General features: G+C 34.1%; 1 protein-coding gene across 1 annotated transcript in view; it reads right to left on the bottom strand.

Moving 5' to 3' along the window:
* CNTLN (centlein) overlaps nt 1-22,151 on the bottom strand; it is a 279,122-nt gene that overhangs the window by 27,750 nt on the left and 229,221 nt on the right. Inside the window, exons 19-23 of the mRNA XM_054583186.1 lie at nt 15,459-15,650; nt 9,783-9,880; nt 8,114-8,240; nt 6,461-6,598; nt 5,728-5,913 (exon numbers count right to left, since the gene is read on the bottom strand). Of these exons, the coding sequence (XP_054439161.1) occupies nt 5,728-5,913; nt 6,461-6,598; nt 8,114-8,240; nt 9,783-9,880; nt 15,459-15,650 (741 nt within the window). The remainder of the gene's footprint in view (nt 1-5,727; nt 5,914-6,460; nt 6,599-8,113; nt 8,241-9,782; nt 9,881-15,458; nt 15,651-22,151) is intronic.

Here is a 22,151-nt window from a genome sequence, read left to right as displayed (position 1 = left end):
AGCTAACCTTATTGTGGTAAACACTTCATAATATGCTCATATACATGTATGAAATCATCACATTATATATCTTAAAAAATAGGGTTACATGTGATTATATCTCAGTAAAGCTGGAAAAAAGAACACGAAAAAATCTTAAGAGACCATATCAGTGAGCCAAAGTATTAATTGTACATATAAAAATAAAATTATAATGCTCCATAAATGTTCTCACTGAAGAAGCAGGAAATTTATATGCCCAAAACATCTTACTAAATCTCACCAAAGCAAGTACATACTAATCACTGAATGATTTAAGCTTTAGGCTAAATGGTGTTCTTTGGCTGATATTTATTTCACAGCTAACAAAAACCACCAAGAACACAGAATTTGGCACGTGACTCTCACACCCAAGCCCATTAACAAGCCTGTATCAGGGCTCAATCAAACTGAGCAAATACTTCTAGAAATTCCCCTTGTGTGTTTTATTCAGTTATTAAGAGAATTCAAATACTCAATTCTGCCACATCTATCCAGCCCAGATGCTCAAAGTACTTGATTTTACCCCAGGGCAAAATTCTATATTCAAGATTAGATCTAGAACAGATGGCCACTCCACCTCTTCTATAATCTTCTTGTGCCCTATGAATAAATGAAAAGACTAAAGGGAACACAGATTCCACACCAGGGCCAGAATAAACATTATTACTATTAATACCACTAATAATATTTATTAAGTACTTTTGTGTATGTGATACCCTAATAGCTCTGCACAGAATGAGTCCTGGTGGTCATAATGTTCCATGCAGGAACTATGTACATTCTTTAAGCTCATTAAAGAGTTTTCAGTCTGAGCACTGATTAACTGTCCAGTACTATTCTTGGAGCAGATATAAAATCAATTCTTCAGGAAGTTAGTGAGACTTATTATGTCCCCGTGCTTTGGGAATAGTGAATGACAATGTCTCTGCTCTCATGTTGGCTATAATCTATTGTACTTGAAACAAAAAGCAAAATATGAGCTCACAATTACATATTTATTTATGCAGTATACACAATAAATATGCAGGAGACAAATGAGAGACATACTACTACTACCACCACCACTACTACTACTATCAGCTGACATGTAGGTAGCACTTCTGATATACTGGGCAGTGCTTTGTTTCTCTGTGCTAACTTATTTAAACGCTCATCTCAGGTATGTTCCATTATTACACTCGTTCTATAGATGGGGAGATTGAGGTGCAGACGATTAAGTCACTTGCCTGCAATGGTATAGCTAGTAACTGGCACAGTAGGGCTTTTACCTCTTAACTACAAAGTTAAAGAAGGGATTCAGGGACAAGGAAGGCACTGAACTGAATATGAAGGATTTAGAGCAAAAAGCAAAGATGGAAAGGTATGTCAATAGAGAAGCAATAGTAAAGGCAGCAATGAGCATAATACGGGTAAAAGTCAGGGAGCTGCGTAAAAGATTAGATTAAAAGCAGAATAGGGTCAAGTTATGAAAGGTCTTAAATTTTAAAAATGGTTTAAGCTTACATGTAACACAGTAGGGTTTAGAAAGTCACTGACAGTATGTTGCCTGAGATGGTGGCTCAGAGCGTGTCTACTAGTCCTAGAACCATAGGTGCAAGGAAGAGAGGAATGACATCATCTCATCTCATCTCATCTCATCTACCAAATATCCAGCCTTTGCCAAAGTTTCTGGTTTTGGCATTAATTTGCTGGTGGCTCTTTATTAGAAAAATTGATTAAGCAGCAGAAGTGGTGCCACTATGAAATACACACTGGTCCTAAAACACGGTTAAGAAAAACAAATGTCAAACTACCACTAGACATCATGAGTGGTAAGGGGTGTTATTAAATACCAAACTAATATTTTGTTATAAAGATTAAATTCATAAAAAAGATTTATGGCAGTATTTAAAAAACTGTATTCTGCATAATAATCTCTTAGTTAAGTTGTTAAATGAAGAATATTGGGCCCAACCCCAACTGAGATGTTGAGTCAATCAATTTGGGGCCCAATATTATGCATTTTATTTAAATGCAATAAAATCAGGTGATTCTAATGCAAGTAATCTAAATGCCAAACTGAAACGAAGCGGAAAAGTTCCTAAAGAGTACTAAAACTAGTCTATCCGTATCTGTTATCTTTAACAAATTTCTTAAATTAAAAAGCCATGAAACTACAACAATCTTGAATTTATCTATTAAGACATCTGTACACTCTATATTATTTGTTGCTGAAAAATATAAAGGACTAATATGCTACTCTTGAAAAACTAGAGACTAGATACATACTTTATCATTAAATATCATTCATATCTATGCACATAAATAATTTGATTTAAAAAACTTGCTAAACTATTTTATGAGAAAAGGTACATCCATTAATGGCATTATCATAAAGATCATTAAACTTTTAGTCATAAAATTCCTTTTTTTATTTTAAAAACTTCTGGTTATCAATTCTTTTAAAAAAGCACACTAACAGAATATTTTAGGAAAAACAATAATTGGCATTTAAAAAATCATAATTATATATTCTATATTTTATATCTTGGCTAAAAATGCAATAAACAAAACCCTAAGTTGAATATGAAACAAGTAAACAGAAGTTTATGAAGCTAAAAGTCATAATAAAAATAGTTTTACATCATGAATAAAACACTGACAATATTCAATAAGTACTTGTAAGATAAAGAACGAGACTATTCGGTAAGCATTTGGAAGAAATGACATTTTAAATATGGAAAAGATAAATTACATTTAATAAAATTAATATTCTGCAATCATTTAAGGTCTTCTGAGTCAAGCATTATTGATTTGACTTTAGACCAGTTAAAACTTTATTTAGAGATAAAAGAGATAATTCATTAATTTCGTAGATATTTTTAAAATGAAAAAAATTTCCAAAGTGTCTATGATTTCCAAAGAAATAAAATAAGGGAATTGTTCTAAATGGGGTACTATTAACACTGGCATCAAATTCTATAAGTCCTATTTTAGAGGTATGAAGAATATAGCATTATACATAAGATCCAGTTATTTGCCATCTTATATTGAATTTATAAGCCCAGATATATTATTTCTTAAAAATAACATCAGTACCTCAGGGGGTAAGGGAACTTGAAAATATTCTACTACAGGCTGACCAGTGGACCTTCTCAATTGGGGCATAAGAGATGCCAACCTTCCCACCTATCTAGGGAGATAAACCAAAAAAGAAAAAAATTTACTTGAAAAACTAATATATTAATATATAAAATAGTATACTTTAATATACAAGGTCTGTCCTGAAAAAGTCCAACCATTGTAAATATAATGAAAACGGTTTGCACAAATTTGATGTAAACTGGCAGCCAAGGACAGTTGGCTGGAATGCGCTTGTGTGACTAATGACTCCACTGTACCAGTCAGTGGGGGTGGTAGACGCCACTGAGTGAGCATGTGTACCGTGTGGCCCTCGCATTCAAAATGACTGAGTGAGTAGAGAAATGAATCTGCATCAAATTTTGCATTAACCTTGAACATTACACCGCGGAAACTGCTCGGATGATTCAGAAGGCCGCAGCTGTGGGCAACTGGAGGTCGGCAGCTTCATCACGACAATGTGCCCATTCGTGCACCCCATCTCAAGTGCAGAGTTTTTTGGCAAAACATCAAACCATGCAGGTGTCTCAGCTCGCCTGCAGCCCAGATTTGGCACCCTGTGACTCCTGGCTTTCCCCAGAACTAAAATCACCTTTGAAAGGGAAGAGATTTCAGACTGTCAATGAGATTCAGGGAAATATGATGGGGCTGCTGATGGCAATTGGGAGAATTGTGTGAGGTCCCAAGGTGCCTACTTTGAAGGGGACTGAGATGTCACTGTCCTAGGTACAATGTTTCTTGTATCTTGTATCTTCTTCAATAAATGTCTCTATTTTTCATATTACATGGCTGGATACCTTCTGGGCAGACCCGTAGGTATTATATATGTAGCAAGTATAATTGTGTGCATTAAATAATGGTGGGGTTATAAGGGAAAGAAGACAGTGGTGATGTTGTTTTTATCCCATAATAAGACACAGTTTGAGTTCATTTTATAAAGAATACATAAATTGAAAATATTTTATATATTTAAGTAAATTTCTACTGCTATGATATGCTGGTTTTTGCAAGCAATCTGAAAAAACACGTAGTATGAGGAACTTAATATCATCCAAGATTGCTTAAAAAAAGATATGAGCCTTGACTGGGTGGCTCAGTTGGTTGGAGCATCTCTCAGAAAGGTTGCAGGTTCAATTCTCAGTCAGGGCACATTCTTAGGTTATGGGTTTGATCCCAGTTGGGGCAGGTATGAGAGGCAATCAAATGATGTTTCTCTCTCACACTGATGTTTTCTCTGTCTCACCCTTCCCCTCTCTCTAAATCAATAAGCATATTCTTGGGTGAAAATAAAAAATAAACAAAAGAAAGAAAAGGACATTGTAATTTCAGAAATCATTCTCCCACTTATTTTTGTTATTATTTTTATTTCATTTGTAATCCTCACCTGAGGATATGTTTGTTTGTGTATGTATGCATGTATTTATTTAGAGAAACATCAAAGTGAGAGAAGAGACACATGGATCAGTTGCCTCCTGCATGTGCCCTGACCAGGTTCGAACCCACAACTTTTTATGAAAGGGACAACACTCTGACTAACTGAGGTCACCCAGCCAGGGCTTCAGTTCTTATTTTTAAATGCCAAAAGGATTATTATTAAAATTTCACATTCCTAATGGAAATTTAATTTGATTAATTAGTGATCATTATTGCATGTGACTCTGAAAAGTGCTATGGTACACACTGTGGAAGCAGAGATTAATAAAACATGTCCTTGACTTTAAGGAACTCTGAATCTATCTAGTGGCAACAGATCCATTCACTAAATATAATACAAGTCAGAATAAATAGTACTAAACAGAGGTGTAAACAACTCAGTGGGATTAAAAGGGACAGAGGAATCGCCAGAGACCTAGCTCTCAGTACCTTGTTTCTCTGAAAGCAGAGCTGCTGTGCCTCAGTTTTTCCAGAAGAGTTGAGGGAATACTGCCTGACCTCAGGGGACGTAAGTTCAGACCAGCGGTCTAAAAGCTCCTTTTAAAGACTGTGAACAAACCGCCTGTTCAGCCTTGTATCTCTCCTTCCTCAATCAGCCTCTACTTTGGTGGTTCCTTCTGGAGCCAACTCCCGAGCATTTCTGGGGTTCTTCAGCTTTTAGATAACTTTGAGATGGGCAGACTGTGCATGCACTTGGGCTTGTCCTCCTTTTGTTCTGCTAAGTCCTTTGCCATTCCTCTATCTATTCCACGTCTTGATAGATGGTGGATCAGGATTCAGATGTTTCCTAGCTTTAATGAACAAGTTTCTGTTGTTCTTGCTTGGATGATTTTCAAAAGGGCAGCACAATGGAAATTACTTAATTCTTTCATCTTAATACCTGCCTTGATTATATGATTACTACAATTTCACAATGAAGTGGACATTAAGAAAAAAAATAGTATAGTAATAATAGAATGGAAAATTCTCAAGCTATAATGAAATCTTTTATAGAGAAATTTCTGAATCATGTGGCAAGGAGGATAGGAAAAGGGCTTTGTGGTTTAAGAAAGCAGAAAGAAACTTTAAAATATTCCCCAAATCATGTGAAGTAGGCCCCTACCTACTCTGCCAGAAGAAAAGTACAAGTTAGTAAGGTACAAAAATTCAAACCTTCACAAATAGGGTGAACTCTTCCACTTTCTCATTGGCTATCAGCAATTTCTTCTGTGCACCTTCTAGGGCCTGCTCACTTTGCAATGCTAATCCTTGAAGATGCTTAGATGCTGCTGTTTCAATTTCTGCCATTGCAGATTCAGTCTCATTTATTTTTGATACGAGGAGAGAAAGCTTGAGGTCCTGCAAGAGACCAGTAGTTATAGAATAAAAATATTTCATAAACAGCTTTGGAAGAGTTATGCATGTCAGATGAAAGGTGTCATGACTCTCTCTATATGTTTTTATTTTTATTTGGGTAAAACTGATGGTTGTTTTGTTTATTTTCAATAACCTATCCTGAGCACATATTCTTATACATTCATATTCATCACTGAAATTAGTTTATGCTTTTTAAAAATCATAAATCTCATAAATCAAATGGAAATATTAAATTAGTTTATAAGTTTAGATGGACCTAAACGATTTATATCTACTTGTGCTAATTATTAAAAACAGTTTTAATTTTTAAGAAATTATCAAGACACAAACTCTGTTTCTCTAATATAGCACTACCTTTAATGTTAAACAGATACGTAGTGTATCATGTACAGATAAAAAGTGTTCTTTGCATTTATCTCAAACATTTAAGGAGCTCATAATAGTCTGAGGGAGAAAAAAATAGCAACTTTCAAAATAAAAAAGACATTGTCGTATTCAATCTCTAAGCTAAAATGTCCTAAAAGCATACCTTCTTTTCTAATTCCTCTTTGGTTTTCTGATACATCTGTTCATACTGTGACTTCTCTTTTACAGCAACACTAAGTCTTTGCTTTAGTGAATCAATTGATATTTTCTTGTTGGAACACTCTTCAGTTAATGTCTTCACCTGGTAATGAAAGTATAAAGGCTTATTTCTGGTAAAGGCATTCTAGTAGTATATTAAATTTATTTCAACAGAAACCAAATGAACACATGAGTAAGTCTAATTTCATTTCTTTTCTCATAAATGATATGAAATTCAAGTATAATATGTGTAGCACTAATACTATGAATAAGACTAATAGTCTTTAAATCAACAGCAAAACCAAAAATTGCACGAAGGAAGTACAAATACTGGCATGTGTAGTCTTCCACCTAAAAATATAATATTAATTTCAACAACATTTCCTTTAATTACTAACCTGAGCTTCCTTAAGCAGGGATGGTTGTTTTTGATTCTTATACAAACCAAGTTCCAAGTTATGGATAATTTTCAGCTGTACTTTCCAATAATACATGTACTCTTAAGAATAATAAATAAGTGATACAACATATATATTCAAAAGAATAAAAGAAATAGTTCTTCTTTTTCCACTTAATGTCACTAAAGATATATCTGGAATGATTATTAAAGTTAAAAAATGAACACATTTTAAAGGATAACACTGGAAAATATTCTCAAGAAAGTAATTATATTTTATGTGGGTGTGTGACAGAGAAAGAAAATCCATATACATTTGTCTTGCTGGTATAAAATTTTGCCTTGTAAATCCATTTGAGCTGATAGATAGTTATATTTTTATTTCCAACAAGTAAAATAAGGGAGATGCTTTTTCTGGAGTGGTAACATTTAGTGAATGCCAAAGCACAAGCTGCTTTATGAGTCGTGCAAATAGCATCTCTAAATACACAGGGTTCGGCAGGAGTAAGGCTTGCTTGAGTGTGGTTGGTAGGGTGCAGCTATGTCTCTCATGAGATGGACAGAAATTTGAACATTTCACCAAAAATGTCATATGGTGTGCTTGAGTGTGATATTTTTATTTTGCAGAATTACATTTTTATGATTTTGTAATAAAAAAGGTGTGTTATTTGCGCTGGATCCTGTATATATCTTTGTCAGCAAATTGCTGATTTCTACTTTGGGGTCAAATATTATGCACCTTTTTTAAAATACAACTCTCTTCCTAAGTACACTGAATTAAGTGTATACAAAAAAGTATACTTTTTAAAAATTGTGGTAATATACTTTTTAAAAACTCTTGATAGTTACTGGTTCCAGCTTTTTCATTTAAAACCATACTTGGTTCTATCATTAATTTTATAGTTTAAATAAAACAAAATGCTGAATAAAATGGAATTATGCATCTCAGAAATATTAAAGTTTTTTTTAATTAAACTTGATTATCTTCCCATGGTATGTTGACAAATAAAAAGAATGTGTGCTATATTATGTATTAGATTTTAGAGTCTTGAATTCCAATACAAATAATGTATTTCCAGTGCAAATAATGTAATAATGTAACAAGACCTATATATTCCATGAATATGATCTATAAATTTTATTAAGAGAGAATATTTGAGTTAAAAAGGTAAATACAAGGGGAAGTGAATTTTTAGTGTCAGAGAATGTAAAAGTTCGTACCTTTTTTTCAAAATTTTCTAACATTTCATTAATACTCTCATTACTTTCCAAATTTACTTTCTGTCGAAATTTCAAGTCCTCTATCAAATGTCTTTTCATGCTTATATCCCTTTCCATTCGAGACATCCTTGAAAGGAAGAAAAAAGAGGAATTTTATGAAAAGGGATAGAAAATACTTTAATAGTGATATTTGTTTTTATTGTTGATCAGTTACAGTTGTCCCGTCTTTTTCCCCATTGCTCACCCCTATTCTGTCTAATAGTGATAATATTTTATCTAATGTTACACCTACCATTAATTTTCAAATGTCAACTGATATTAATGAAATTGCAAATTAATAAAATAATTGCATGGGATAAATATTGCTTTATTAATATTTTGAGTACTCATAAAATCTATAATCCAGCTGCCACTTGCTAATTATAGTGTTATATAAGCATTAAAACAAAAAAGAACTGAGAAATGTTAATAAAATTTATGAAAAATCAAAATTATTATATCTAAATTACATTCTTGCATTGCTAAAAAAAGTCAAAGCGATATTTGGAGACTATCAAAAAGCATAACATGAATAAGAAAAAATCCTATAACAAATGTAAAGTATTATAATTGTAAAGATACTAAAATTAGACATGATATCTTCTAATTTAATATCATATGAAATTGAATTGACATATTAGTTTGGCTTAACTTAAACTGATAACATGTTAAGCATATAATGGTAGACAGAGTGATAACTACTATTATATTACTACTATAACAAGAACAATAGCTAATATTTATTGAGTACTTACTACATGCCAATCACTGCTATAAATGCTTTACATCTACTAACTCATTTAATCCTCATAAGAACTTTATAAGTTAATACTATTAAATTAAGGCACAGAGCTAGCAGGTTGAGGAACCAGGATTCAAAGAATATTTATCTAGAGGATTCAATGTTAAATAATAAGCAAGACTACTTCTTAAGAGATAAACTTCAAGACAGTCTGTTTAAAAAATTAACCAATCCTTTGTGTTTAAGTGATCTTCACACATAATGTAGTACATACAGTATTCATGTATGTATATAAAATATATATGTATAATTATTAAGAGCAAGACTGGAATTCTAGCTAAACAGGTTACCACTTTTAAGCTCTAGTATATCTAAAAAAGATATAGAAAGAAAATCATTTTGAGTGTGTGAGGTAGAACATTATAAACCTCTTTTTGTTAATAAACACATAAAGTACAAAATTTCATAATCTTCCAGTTATTCTTAAATACCAAAGTTTCCCTTTTTTAACTTACCTTCATAAGCTTAGGCATTAAATCCAATGTAAGGTTAATCTATAGATATATCTTTGATCAGATAATTACCACCTTCTAACATTTTTGGTTCACAGCTTTTGGGCCATTAATTGATATTTATTCAAAATTAAATGGTTACTCCAAGAAAGATAATGTAACTTTACATATTCCTATTCTACTTAAAAAATAGTAACCATATTGCCATCAATCATGCTATATGTAATATTCCTTAAATTTTCATTTTAAGTAGGCTTAAACATGAACGAAGAAAGGAAAACAATTTTTGATATGTCAGTACTGTTTCTTGGGGTGCGTGTAATAGAGTGACACTAGGTGGCACCAAACACAATGGATAAAAATATGAAAAACATACTTCTCATGCATTTCTTTTATGTGTTCTTCTTTTGCTAGGAGTTCAAATTTCAGAGACTTCATGCTTGATGACTGTTTAGTGAGTTCATTAGTTGCATTCTAGATTAAAAATACACAAAAATACAAATATATTTTTCAATCTTGTTCTAAAGCATAAAAACTAAATGTCATTCTCATGAAGAGTAATACATTTTCAATTACAAACAAATGAATATTTACATATTTTAAATGCTTTATTTTATGTCACAATAGAAATACTACAGTATACTAAAGTTTTTATATAACATGCCCAAGCCATAGAGGTACACGATCATAAAACAGTTGCAAAGAATACACACCCAGAATGCATTTGTGGGAGATATGGATTATCTTTGTAAAATGTAAATGTGCATGTGATTTAGTATTTTAATGGTTTAATAAGCTAACTTAAAACTAATGCTGGATTCTACTAGTACCCTGTAACAGACTCAATGTGGTCACAAATGCGTCGCTGCTCTTCCCATCAAGAAGTGGAATCCATCGCCCAACCCTTTGAACTGGCCTGTGATTTGTTTTGACCAAAAGAATGTGGCAGAAATCAAACAGTACAAATATCAGATCCTGGGCCTAAACCCTTGCAGCATGCACCTGCGCCCTCTTGGAATGCTGTCCTGGGATCATCTTCCAAAGAATACAGAGGAAAGGCCATTTGAAGGAGTACTGAGTTATCCCAGCTCACAACCAACCAACCAGTTGACAGGCCCATGAGTGAGGCTATCTTGGGACTTCCAGGCCAGGTAAATCCTTGGTTTCAAAGAATGCAGGCATATTGGAGAACCCAGAAGATTATAAGAAATAGTAAACTACTGTTGTTTTAAGCCATGACATGTTAGGATAATTTTCCAGACAGTATTGACAACTGATAGAGAATCTTATGAATACTAAATACTTCCTTGTTTCAACTTATTAATAATACTAATTATTAATGTATTTATACATAATTATTAGTTTTTCAAGGCAGAACAGTTTTGCAGTATCTGTTGTCTGTACAACCTAGAAGCAAGATGTAGCAACTAGAGTGTTAAGACCTTTTTATTTATTTATTTACTTACTTTTTTATTGGGGTAACATTGGTTAATAAAATTATATAGATTTCAGGTGTACAATTCCATAATACATCACATGTATATTGTATTGTGTGTTCATCATCCTAAGTCAAGTCTCCTATCAACATTTATCCCCCCTTTATCCAGTCCTATCGCCCCCATACCCCCCTTTCCCTTTGGTAATCACCATACTAGACCCCTATCTTGCAATTTTAACTCAAGTTTAAATAAACATGTAATCTGAGATCTCACTTGACATTTTGGTTTTCCACTTACAAGACAGTGTTGACAGAGATTAATTCATTTCCTAAATTTTAAAAGTATTAAATTAATATAAGTATTATAAGATATGATAGCTTTAGAAATATTTGGAGTAGTATTTCACTAACCTTTCTAATAACTATAATCAACTTTTTCTATTAGATTTTTCTATTAAAGGCATGCATATTAAAGGAGTTGTGTTGCCTTGGACAAGTAACTCATTCTCTGTATGTCTCAGTTTTTTTCAACTACACAATAAAGGTGGTAACAAAACTTATCTTGTAGGGTTGAAATGAGGACTAAATGAGTTAATATTTTTAAAAGACTTACAACTAGCCTAGAAATAAATTATATATAAAGGAACCGTAGTTGAAAAACTACTATTCTTCATTATTATCTTACTGGGAAAGTGGAAGAGAACAGGGTATGCATCAAAGAGAATGCTTTCAACAATTAGGAAGGTAAAGAATCTCATATATAAAAGGAGTACTATCCAATTCAGATTGCATAAAAACTACAAATTAAACTACATATAAATAACTGAAAGAAAGTTATAGGTCTCTAAATACTTTATTATCTATCTATACAAAGTTGGGAACCTTGAAGAAACATGTCTTATATGGGTAAACCAAAATGCACATGAGCACTCTAATTACTGAATGAACCACATACATCTGAGGAGCACATGTAAGAATTTACATAGAAAAGTCTAAAATTAATTGGATAAAATTAAAAAGATGTAAGTAAACCTTTAATAGATTCAAACCTAACCAGTTTTCCTTGAGCATAAAAACATCAGCTGGAAAAAAAGTTATTTCTTGGAAAATTTTGTTAGCAATTTGATACCTGGTATGGGCTGAATTTTGTCCCCTCAAAACTAATATGTTGACGTCCTAACCCTCAGTACTTCAAAATGTGACTGTATTTGGACAGGGTCTTTAAAGAGGTAATTAAGGTAAAATGAAGTCATATGGTGGGCCTTAATCCAATATGACAGGTGCCCTTACAGGAAGAGAGTAGGGCTCATCCACACAGACTGAGATACAATCACATGAGGACACAGCAAGAAAGCGACCATCCACATGCCAAGGAGAAAGGCCTGAGAAGAATCCAAACCTGATTATACCTTGATCTTGGACCTCTAAACTCCAAGATTATAAGAAAACAAAAGATATTATTTAAGCCACCCAGTCTGTGGTATTTTGTTATGGCATCCCTAGCAAACTAATACAATATTGAAACAGAAGTTTGTAGTAGCAGAGAGTATCATGCACTTAGAGGAGACTGGTTTTGTGGAATATTTCCATAGCGGAACATGAAATAAGACAAAGGTATAAAGATTTATCATTTTTTGTCCCTAGTCAGTGTTCTGGGACTCCAGGCTAGATATGGACAGTGTCACTTCAAACTGACATAAAGCATGGTCTAAACTGCTTTAGGCATTCACATTAGTCTCACTTTTGTGACTCACTGAATCCTCCAAATGAGAAATTCATAGGTGAATAAAAACTTACACCATGGGAAACCATAATGAAAATAATACAGATATTCAAATGGCCCTATTATTACCAAAATTATGTTAGACCATTAGTAGGAAGTAAATTAAATAAGCATAAATCAACTGAAAACAATTTAAAAATTTTCAGATGTCAGATTAGACATTACTAGATCTAACATACTATTCTGGCAAAAACTAAAGTTATGTTAGGATCATGAAAATTAAATATAAGAAGTCATGGAACTATGAATTAAAATCTGTAAGAGATAAAATAATCTCAATGATTTTATTCTCTATATAGAAACCTAAACATTGAAATGTTCTATTTATACATTTTATTCCACTTTTTCAGACACAGAAACACATTTTAAGAGAATAGTTTACATGCACCAAAGCCTAAAACTATTTTTCTCACACTTCTATTAGGTAAGGTATTTAGATTTATAAAATGTAGTGGTTGAGGCAAGTTCTGAATATAAACACTGCCTGAAGAAGACAGTATTCAACAAGCATCTAAATTAATGCCAGTGTGTATATCTGATTATTATTAATAAAGCAAAATATTTTCAAGCAATGATACATTAATTTACTTTACACTTAATCCTACTTTATTAATAATTGTCCATTTAAAGATATTATTGGAGCTCTGGCTGGTGTGGCTCAGTGGATCCAGTGCCGGCTTGAGAATCAGAGTTGCCAGTTTGATTCCCAAGCAGGGCACATACCTGGGTTGTGGGCCAGCTCCCCAGTAAAGGGTGTGCGAGAGGCAACTACACATTGATGTTTCTCTCCCTCTCTTCCTCCCTGCCTTGCCTCGCTCTAAAAATAAACAAACAAAATCTTTAAAAAAAAAGATTATTTTTTTGACCCAGCGATTCCACTGCTTGGATTATACTCTAAGAATCCCAAAACGTCAATTCAAAAGAACCTATGCATCCTAATATTCATAGCAACACAATTTACAATAGCCAAGTGCTGGAAGCAACCTAAGTGCCCATCAGTAGATGAGTGGATCAAAAAACTATGGTACATTTACACAATGGAATACTATGCAGCAGAAAGAAAGAGCTACTACCGTTTGAGACAGCATGGATGGAACTGGAGAGCTATATGATAACTGAAACTAGCCAGGGGGTGAAAGACAAATACCATATGATCTCACCTATAAGTAGAACCTAATCAACAAAACGAACAAGCAAGGAAACTGTAACCAGCAACACTGAAAGGAAAAAGAAACCAACAGTAAGGAGAGGGAAGGAGAGAGGAGGGTAATGGGTAAAAGAAGGGGAAGGGTCAGATCAAGGAACATGTATAAAGGACCCAAGGACAAAGTCAAAGTGGGGAAGGATTGAGGGTGGGAGGTGGGAGGTGGGGGTGGGTGGGGCAGGGGAAAGTGGTGGCAGGAAAATGGAGACAAATGTGTTTGAACAATAAAAAAATTTTTTTTAAATAAATAAATCCTGAAAAAAATTTTAATTTAATAGAAAGTTTAAAAGCCGGATAGTATATAATAGCAAAAAAAAAAAAAAAGAGAGAGAGAGATATTATTGGACAGTGCATATATCATATTTTGAATTGAAACATCTGAGAGCTATTTGATGATTCAATATTCAAATGCCCTCTTAATAGTCATGGTTATTCCATTCCTGACATACACTAGGCACTTCCAGTCAGAGTTTTCTTTCTAGTGCTTCTCATTATAGTGATGGTCCCATATACACTATCCCTTTAGCTTCCAGCTAGCAATCCCCACTGAAGAAAATAATCAAATATGTGAGGAATAAATGAGATTTTTTTTAAAGCAGCATGAAAATGAACTTTCCAATTAAAACTTAGAAATCCTGTTTCATACAAGATAATTCTATTTAAACTAAGATCAGCCTTACTTTTAAATTGTTGACAGTTTCACCTGGACTTAGACACAATTTTTTATAAACAAAAGGAACACTGCTTTTTATTCTTACTCTCAGGTTTAACTTACTGAAATCTATTAAAGCAACACCTTTGCTCTGTACTCCTCACTCCCCTCCCTTCTGTTCACCTCCCCCATTTGCAACCAACAACAACCAAATTAAAAATAGTAGCAAGTATGTAAAGGGAAGCATACTACTTAAGTTGATACATTACATGTTTGAAAGGAATTCTGTTAAGTGGAGGGAGGAATAGCGGACAGACAGGAGTTGAGTAATGGAACAGAATGACAACATCCAGTTTCCATTCTCTCCTAAGTTAGGGTGTCATGTGTGTTGTCTTTTTTTTTTTTTAGGAAATAGTATTATGAGTTACTTGATAGAGGACTCATGGGCATGGACAATGGCGGGGGACTGACTGTGAGAGTCAGGGGGACGGGGCAGGAGAGAGCAACGGGGAAAAAGGTGGGACAACTGTAACTGAGCAACAATAAAGAAAGGTGAAAGGATTAAGAAAAAACTCAGACAAACAAATGTATGGTCATCACCAGAGAGACATGGGGTGGGGGGAAGCAGGAGAGAATAAAGGGGGGATAAATGGTGATGGAAAGAGACATGACTTGGGTAGTGAACACACAATACAATGTACAGGTGATGTTTTATACAATTTTTCACATTAAACATATATAATTTTATTTATCTTTGTAACCTCAATAAATTCAATTAAAAGTAAAATAAAATTTAAAAGAAACAAGAGTCTACCAGACTGAAATAGGAAGATGAAGTTGAAAATAGTTTTAATAATCTGGGGGTTATTTATACCATAATTTACCTTTATTATTAAAATTAAATTAGAATAAACATGTCTTTAAGGATTCAGTAACTTAATATATGTTTTCATCATTAATAAAAATTATATTCACCTTTAGTTTACACTGTAATTGCTTCATTTCCAAATCCATGCTCCTCGAAGGACCAAGTGATGTAACATGTATCCGTGGAGCTGTTATCTGGGAAACTTCTTCTGCCAAACTTGTGATTTCAGATGAGGACTCCAATTTCTTTAATAAGCTTTCTTTTTCTTTCCGAAGTTCAGCCAAATCCAAATTTAGCTTCTTTTTTTTTAAAGAAAATAAATGTAAATGTATTATAAAAACAATTATATTTGATCTAACAATTATCAGCCTACAGCAGAAAATGCTAAGGAAAAGGAATTATAAAAAGTTATTATAAAAACTATAATCTCTATGAGTTTTTTATTAAGGTCATTGGGTTTGTAAAGGTTAAAACAAAATGGACCAGCTGTACTCAACAGCTTTTGGTTGGGTGGTCTTTACTCATGATGCGCTATTTCTTTGCCTTCACACATACATGGGTGAGCCAGAGATTCACATAGTTGATAACCTTGACTTCAGGGCTGATGTACTTAACTGGTAGAAGCCAAGCTGGAGCAGGATGAGATAACAGATGTTAGCTGTTTATTCCACTGGGTAGGTCTTACCATTCTATATTGCAGCCAAAATGTTTCTCATTTAGCAACATAAATGTTAAGTCCAATTAGAAAAAGGGGCTTATTAGAGATTTAGTTCAAATAAATAGCATATAAACATATTCACTCCCTCTTAAAACCTTGATTGATAGTTGGTAAGTCCAATTTGTAATGTTGAGGTAGACTGCACTAAACTCCTGATATTTGAATTGTTAATAACATATACATTTTACAGATGACATAGTGGTAATGTTTTCATGAAACAGTGCAGAAGAAACCACCTTAATGTTAGCTCTTTTCACACCAGTCTGTAGTCAGCAGAATGCCACCAAGCTGTAAGGCGTAAGAGCTCCGAGCGCCTTCAGAGGTAACTACACTGCTATTTTATTATTCCAAAGAAGCTTATAATATGGTGGTTTAACATAAGGAACAATTAGACGAAACGGTACTGAAATCTCTCAGAGGGGGAAAATCTGTCTTTGTTAAGCATTCTAATTAGAAAGAGCTCAAATAATATAGCTAACATGTACAGTAATATAAATATAGGATTTAGCTAACATGTACAGTGATATAAGTTTGGGACATAATAACAACTATTAATACTGTATTTCAACACAACTTCTAGAAACTATACAAATAAATCTATAATTGCATATGTTTTTGTGTATGCATGTGCATACTGTTAAATATGACTATTTCAGATCATGGATTCAAGACTAGGGCTTGATATATTTGATATCATACTATGTTTTGGTGAAACAAAAAGTATGACAAAAAAACTATTACTTTGGCTATATTTTAACTTTTAATCTAAAAGTGTGGTTCTATAGAATCTCAGAAAATAATCACTCATAACTTTTTCCAAAGGTATATAATAATTAGTATCTAAAAGCAAGCTTATAATTTCCCTAAAGCTGAAAATCTTCCTGGTTACCATCCAAGCTTGAATTCATCTCCCTCCCTGTTTATTGATTTTTCTATGACCAGTCAATCATCAGGTTCTATAAATTATGTAATGTTTCTAATGTTTTTCATGTTCATTCCCTTCTGCTACTCTTTTTTTTAATTGAACTTATTGAACTTATACAGGTTTCAGGTGTACATTCCTACATCGTCTATACATTATATTGTGTGTTTTCCACCCCAAGTCTCCTTCCATGACCATTTATCTTCTTCTGCCTCTTCCCAAGTCCCTCTCCTCTCTGGTAATCACCATACTATTGTTTATGTCCATGAGTCTTTCTTTTTCTCTTTGCTTAATCCCTTTATCTTTCTCTCCCAACCTCCAGCCTCCCCTGCCCACAACAGCTATATGTTCTCTGTATCCATGGGTCTGTCTCTACTTTTCTGGTTTATTTTGTTCATTAGATTCCACAAATAAGTGAAATGATATGGTACTTGTCTTTCTCTGACTGGCTTCTTTCACTTAGCATAATACTCTTCAGAGCCATCCATGTGGTCACAGAAGGTAAGATTTCCTCCATTTTAATGACTGAGTAGTATTCCATTGTATAAATATACCACAGCTTTTTTTATTCACTCTACTAATGGGCACTTGGGCTGCTTCCAAATCTTGGCTACTGTAAATAACACTACAATGAACACAGGGGTACGTATATCCTTTTGAATTAGTGTTTTGGGCTACTGAGAATACTATAATTACAATCCTCCCTGAAACTTTGCCTAATTCAAACCATCTTTTATACAATTTCCTAAAACAACATTGACCTGTTATTCCCTTATTCAAAACCCCTTCAAGGTTCCTCACCCATATAGAATAAAGCTAGGATGTTTGTAGTTGTATTAAGGTCTCTAAGATTTACCTTCAACCTGCATTTCAGTCAGACTTCACCTGAAGTCAAATTTGCCTGCCATTCCCCAAACTAGTCTGCCATGTCTCCATCAAGGACTCTCTATACATGGTATTCCCTTCTGCTGAACTCCCTCTCCTGTTTAATGAGCAAGCTGTTATTTTCTCCTTTATGAAAAATCCTGTTCTTACTCTTTTTCTCCAACAAAGTATTAATAACTTCCCCATTCTCTTAGTTCCCACAGCACTGTGCCTGTTCCTCAACCTTGAGCCCTAGAAAATCCTTGAGGACTGTGCCTTTGTTCACCTATGTATTCCCTGTAGTATCTACAAATAGTGCCTTCTGTATAGTAAGAACCAAAAGAACGGTTTCAAAAATTCAAGTCTTCCTTTTTGCATACAGATGGTGTTAAAAAGACATATTAATTTCAGCTGGTATTTATAATCTATTAGTTTATCACTATATAAATTAAAATACACTTTTATTAGCAATGGGATATTGGTAGCTTTTACTTAAGTAGTATGCAAGGGAATGTTTATCAATCCTGCATCTAAGTTAAACTGTTGAGATTTTAAGTTGGTAAGACATAACTCATGGCTGTAATTCCAGGTAGGTCTCAGGCAACTCAGAAAACTAAACTTTGATGAGGCTCTTGTTTCCTGTGAACAGCCCTGGTGGCTTCTCTCATTTGTTAAATTTATATGCCATTAGATTTCTGTCTATTCCTTCCACAGTGGCAGATCCAGACACTATAAATATATCTTTCATGGAGGAAAGACCAAGCCAATAAGTATATTTCTCTAAAAGACATGTCTATGTAGATTTTAACCTCATTTAACAATATTAAAATTAATTAAGAAATACTGATTTTATGGAGACAATAAACCAAATGATTTGTAATATATTAAAATGTAAATCATGTTCAGATTAAACAATATTTAAATCTACAATATTTAAAATATATTTCTAATACTAGTTATTTATGCCTGAAAATGCTATAAGAGCACTTGTTGAAAGAGAGGAAACAGGCCATCAATTTGGAATCCTTTGATTATCCCTTAAGAGTTTTGGACAAATAATTACAGCTCTGTTAACAACTTCTCTCAGTGTAAGCATTTGATTTCTTATTTGAGAACTATCATGGATGATTGAAAAGAAGTATGACCTTCTTTGTTTACACTTGGTTTGGCATGTGAGACTACTTCTGTGGTGATCCTGTTAGAAAGAGATCTGCTGTAAAATCTACCACAAAATTGAGTTACATGTGAAACTGTCATTTCCAATCAGGAGCATGATTCTCATTTCTACACTATTATATTTCCATCTATAATCAAGGATTTAAAAATAAATATTGAAGTTGTATTATACTGAAACCATAAATGATAAGAAAACACATGGAAGAGTTATCATTTCTGGATTCTAGTTTTGGATCTACTGCTTACTAGCTGGGTGATGCTGAGCTGGCATTTCACTTTCTTTCCTCATTTAAAAACAGGGATGATGCTGCTTACCTAGCAAAGGTAATTGTGAGGGCAGAATTTTCTTAAAAATCTATGATAGCACTTGGTAAATTTTAAATGTACAGCATTATTATCTTGTGGTAAACGCAACCATGAAGTCTAAGAAGTGTCTTGAAGGCTGAGGACCTGGGTTAATAAAAACCTTGGTTATGTTTGGCCAGGTGGCTCAGCTACCAACTGAGCATCATCCACACACCAAGAGGGTGTGGGTTCAATACATGGTTGGGGCTTATACGAGGGGCAACCAGTTGATGTTTCTCTCTCTACTGTCCACTCTCTCCAAAAAGCTTAGTTATGTAAGGATGATAATCCTATAATTTCTCTCACGGCAGAAATCTTATTTTGTCATTAGAGAGAATTATTTGTTTGATCTTTATTTAGGATCTCTACTAGGCTATGAGCATATTGAAGGCAGTTGCTTTACTGTCTCTTTATATCCCAACAGTACTGTTAGTCTACAACGTTTTAAAAGTCTATTTTAATTTAAAAGTTGACTTCAATGAGAATAAGTAGTGAAATTTGTATTCATTTATGTGTAGTCAATTATTCTAATCAAAGGTTATAAAATAGAACTTAACACTATAAAAGTTTAAACTGGACTCTAGTTATTAATTATTTATTCAAATATAACATATGGAGAAGCATAAGTCTTGAAGAAGAAAAGAACCTTCTAAGCAACTGTAAGAACATATTGGAGAATCCATTCTTCAGTAATGGGCACAGTGGTAGGCAAAATTCTCTGGCAGACCTGTGTCCTTTATACAATACCCTCTCCTCATATGTGAGTGGGACCCATGAATATGATGGGCTATCACTCCAACGATTACATTATTTGAATTACGTTATATGCTAAAAGGATTCTGTAGATGTAAATTATGGCCCCTAATCTCATGACTCTGAGTTAATTAAAAGCAAGACTATCCAGGCTGGTCCTGACCTAATCAGGTGAACCCTGTAAAAGAAGGCCAGGCGACCTTCCTGAGGTCAGATTCCCCTGTTGGTGCTGAAGAAGCAACCTGCCATGTTTTGAGAGGAGTATGTTAGGGGCCCTAAGTCAAGGATCTAAGGAAGGCCTCAGGAGATAAGAACAGTCCTTAACCAGCAGCAATCAAGGAACTGAATTTTCCCAACAAACACATGAACTTGGGAGAAAAGCCCAAGCTCCAGAAAGGAAGGCAGCTGGGCTGACACATTGATTGCATCCTTGTGATATTCCAAGCAGGGAATCCCACTCAGCTGTGCCAAACTCCCGGCCCACAGAAATGTGACATAATTAGTGTGTATGTTGTTTCTAAGCTGATAAATGTGTGGTAATTTGTATGTAGCATGGGAAACTAATGAATCCCAATTTTTGAAAAGAGCAACCCCTTTACCGAACCTATTCCCTGTTCCCTCATGGTCACCCTGCCCTACTTTAAGCAAGTATCCTGAACCCCACAGTGTGTAGCTTATATAATATCTTCACTCTGGTTTAATTTTCTTTTCTTCACCCATAATGTTATGTTAATTTTATTTCTTCAATGGCTTTTTAAAAACACTTTATTGTATTTTTTCCCATTACCATTTAATCCCCTTACAGCGCTTCCACCCTACAATCACCACACTGTTGTTCACATCCATGAGTCCTTCCTCCTTATTGCTCAGCATCTCCACCTCCTGACCTCCCCTCCCCCAGTAGCTGTCATCCTGCTCTCCACCTATGAGTCTGTCTCTGTTTTGCCTGTTGGTTTATTTTGTTCATTAGATTCCATGTGTAAGTGAAATCATATGGTACTCGTCTTTCTCTGACTGGCTTACTGCACTTAGCACAATGTTCTCCAGGTCCATCCATCCTGTCGCAAACAGTAAAATTTTCTTTTCTACAGCTGAGTAGTATTCCATTGTGTAAATATCCCATAGTTGTTGTATCCACTTATCTACTGATGGACACTTCGGCTTTTTAAAAATTGTTCTATTTTCTGTGCTGGAAATATAAATTGCCTCTACCAGATCTACACTTTGTAGTTTTTTATTTTTATTTAAAAAAATTTTTATTTATTGATATGAGAGAGAGACAGAGAGTGAGAGAGAGAGAGAGATCGACCTGCTGTTCCACTTATTTATACATTCATTGATTGATTCTTGTATGTGTCCTGACCAGGGATTGAAACCAGAAGCTTGGTGTATTGAGACAATGCTCTAACCAACTGAGATACCCAGCAAGGGCCAGCACTTTGTAGTTTGCCCAGCAAAAATCCTCTAGCTAGAAGCTTGCTTCCTTTTGCTGCTTTCAACAGTAACTGTGGAATACCATGAACAGGGTAAATAAGCCTCCCATGACGTCTCTCCCTTGTTCTTACATGGGAGTTCATTCACAGTTTTTTTCTGAGTCCCAACTTAACATTTTCTGTAAGGTTTTGATAAAGAATATCTAGATTCAGAAACTGACTCAGTATCTATCAGTCATCCTTTTTATACATACTATGTATTAGAAACTGTACTCTTATGGTTTCAATAATAAACAAAAAAAGTTAGCCCTGGCTGGTGTGGCTCAGTGGACTGAGTGCCAGCCTGACAACCAAAGGGCCACAGGTTTGATTCCCAGCCAGGGTGCATGCCTGGGTTGCAGGTCAGGCCCCCAGCAGGGGCTGTGGGAGAAGCAAACACACACTGATGCTTCTCTCCCTCTCTTTCTCCCTCCCCTCCCTTCTCTCTAAAAATAAACAAATAAAATTAAAAAATGTAAAAGAAAGTTATAGTTCTTGCCTTTAGGTAACTACCAGTCTATAACCTAGAAATACAAAACAATAAACTACA

This window comes from Pteronotus mesoamericanus, unplaced genomic scaffold (genome assembly GCF_021234165.1).
Source record: "Pteronotus mesoamericanus isolate MK-2021 breed Mesoamerican mustached bat unplaced genomic scaffold, CSHL_Meso_final contig_73, whole genome shotgun sequence".
In the NCBI taxonomy this organism is placed as follows: domain Eukaryota; kingdom Metazoa; phylum Chordata; class Mammalia; order Chiroptera; family Mormoopidae; genus Pteronotus; species Pteronotus mesoamericanus.
This window is presented reverse-complemented; position numbering and strand designations above follow the sequence as displayed.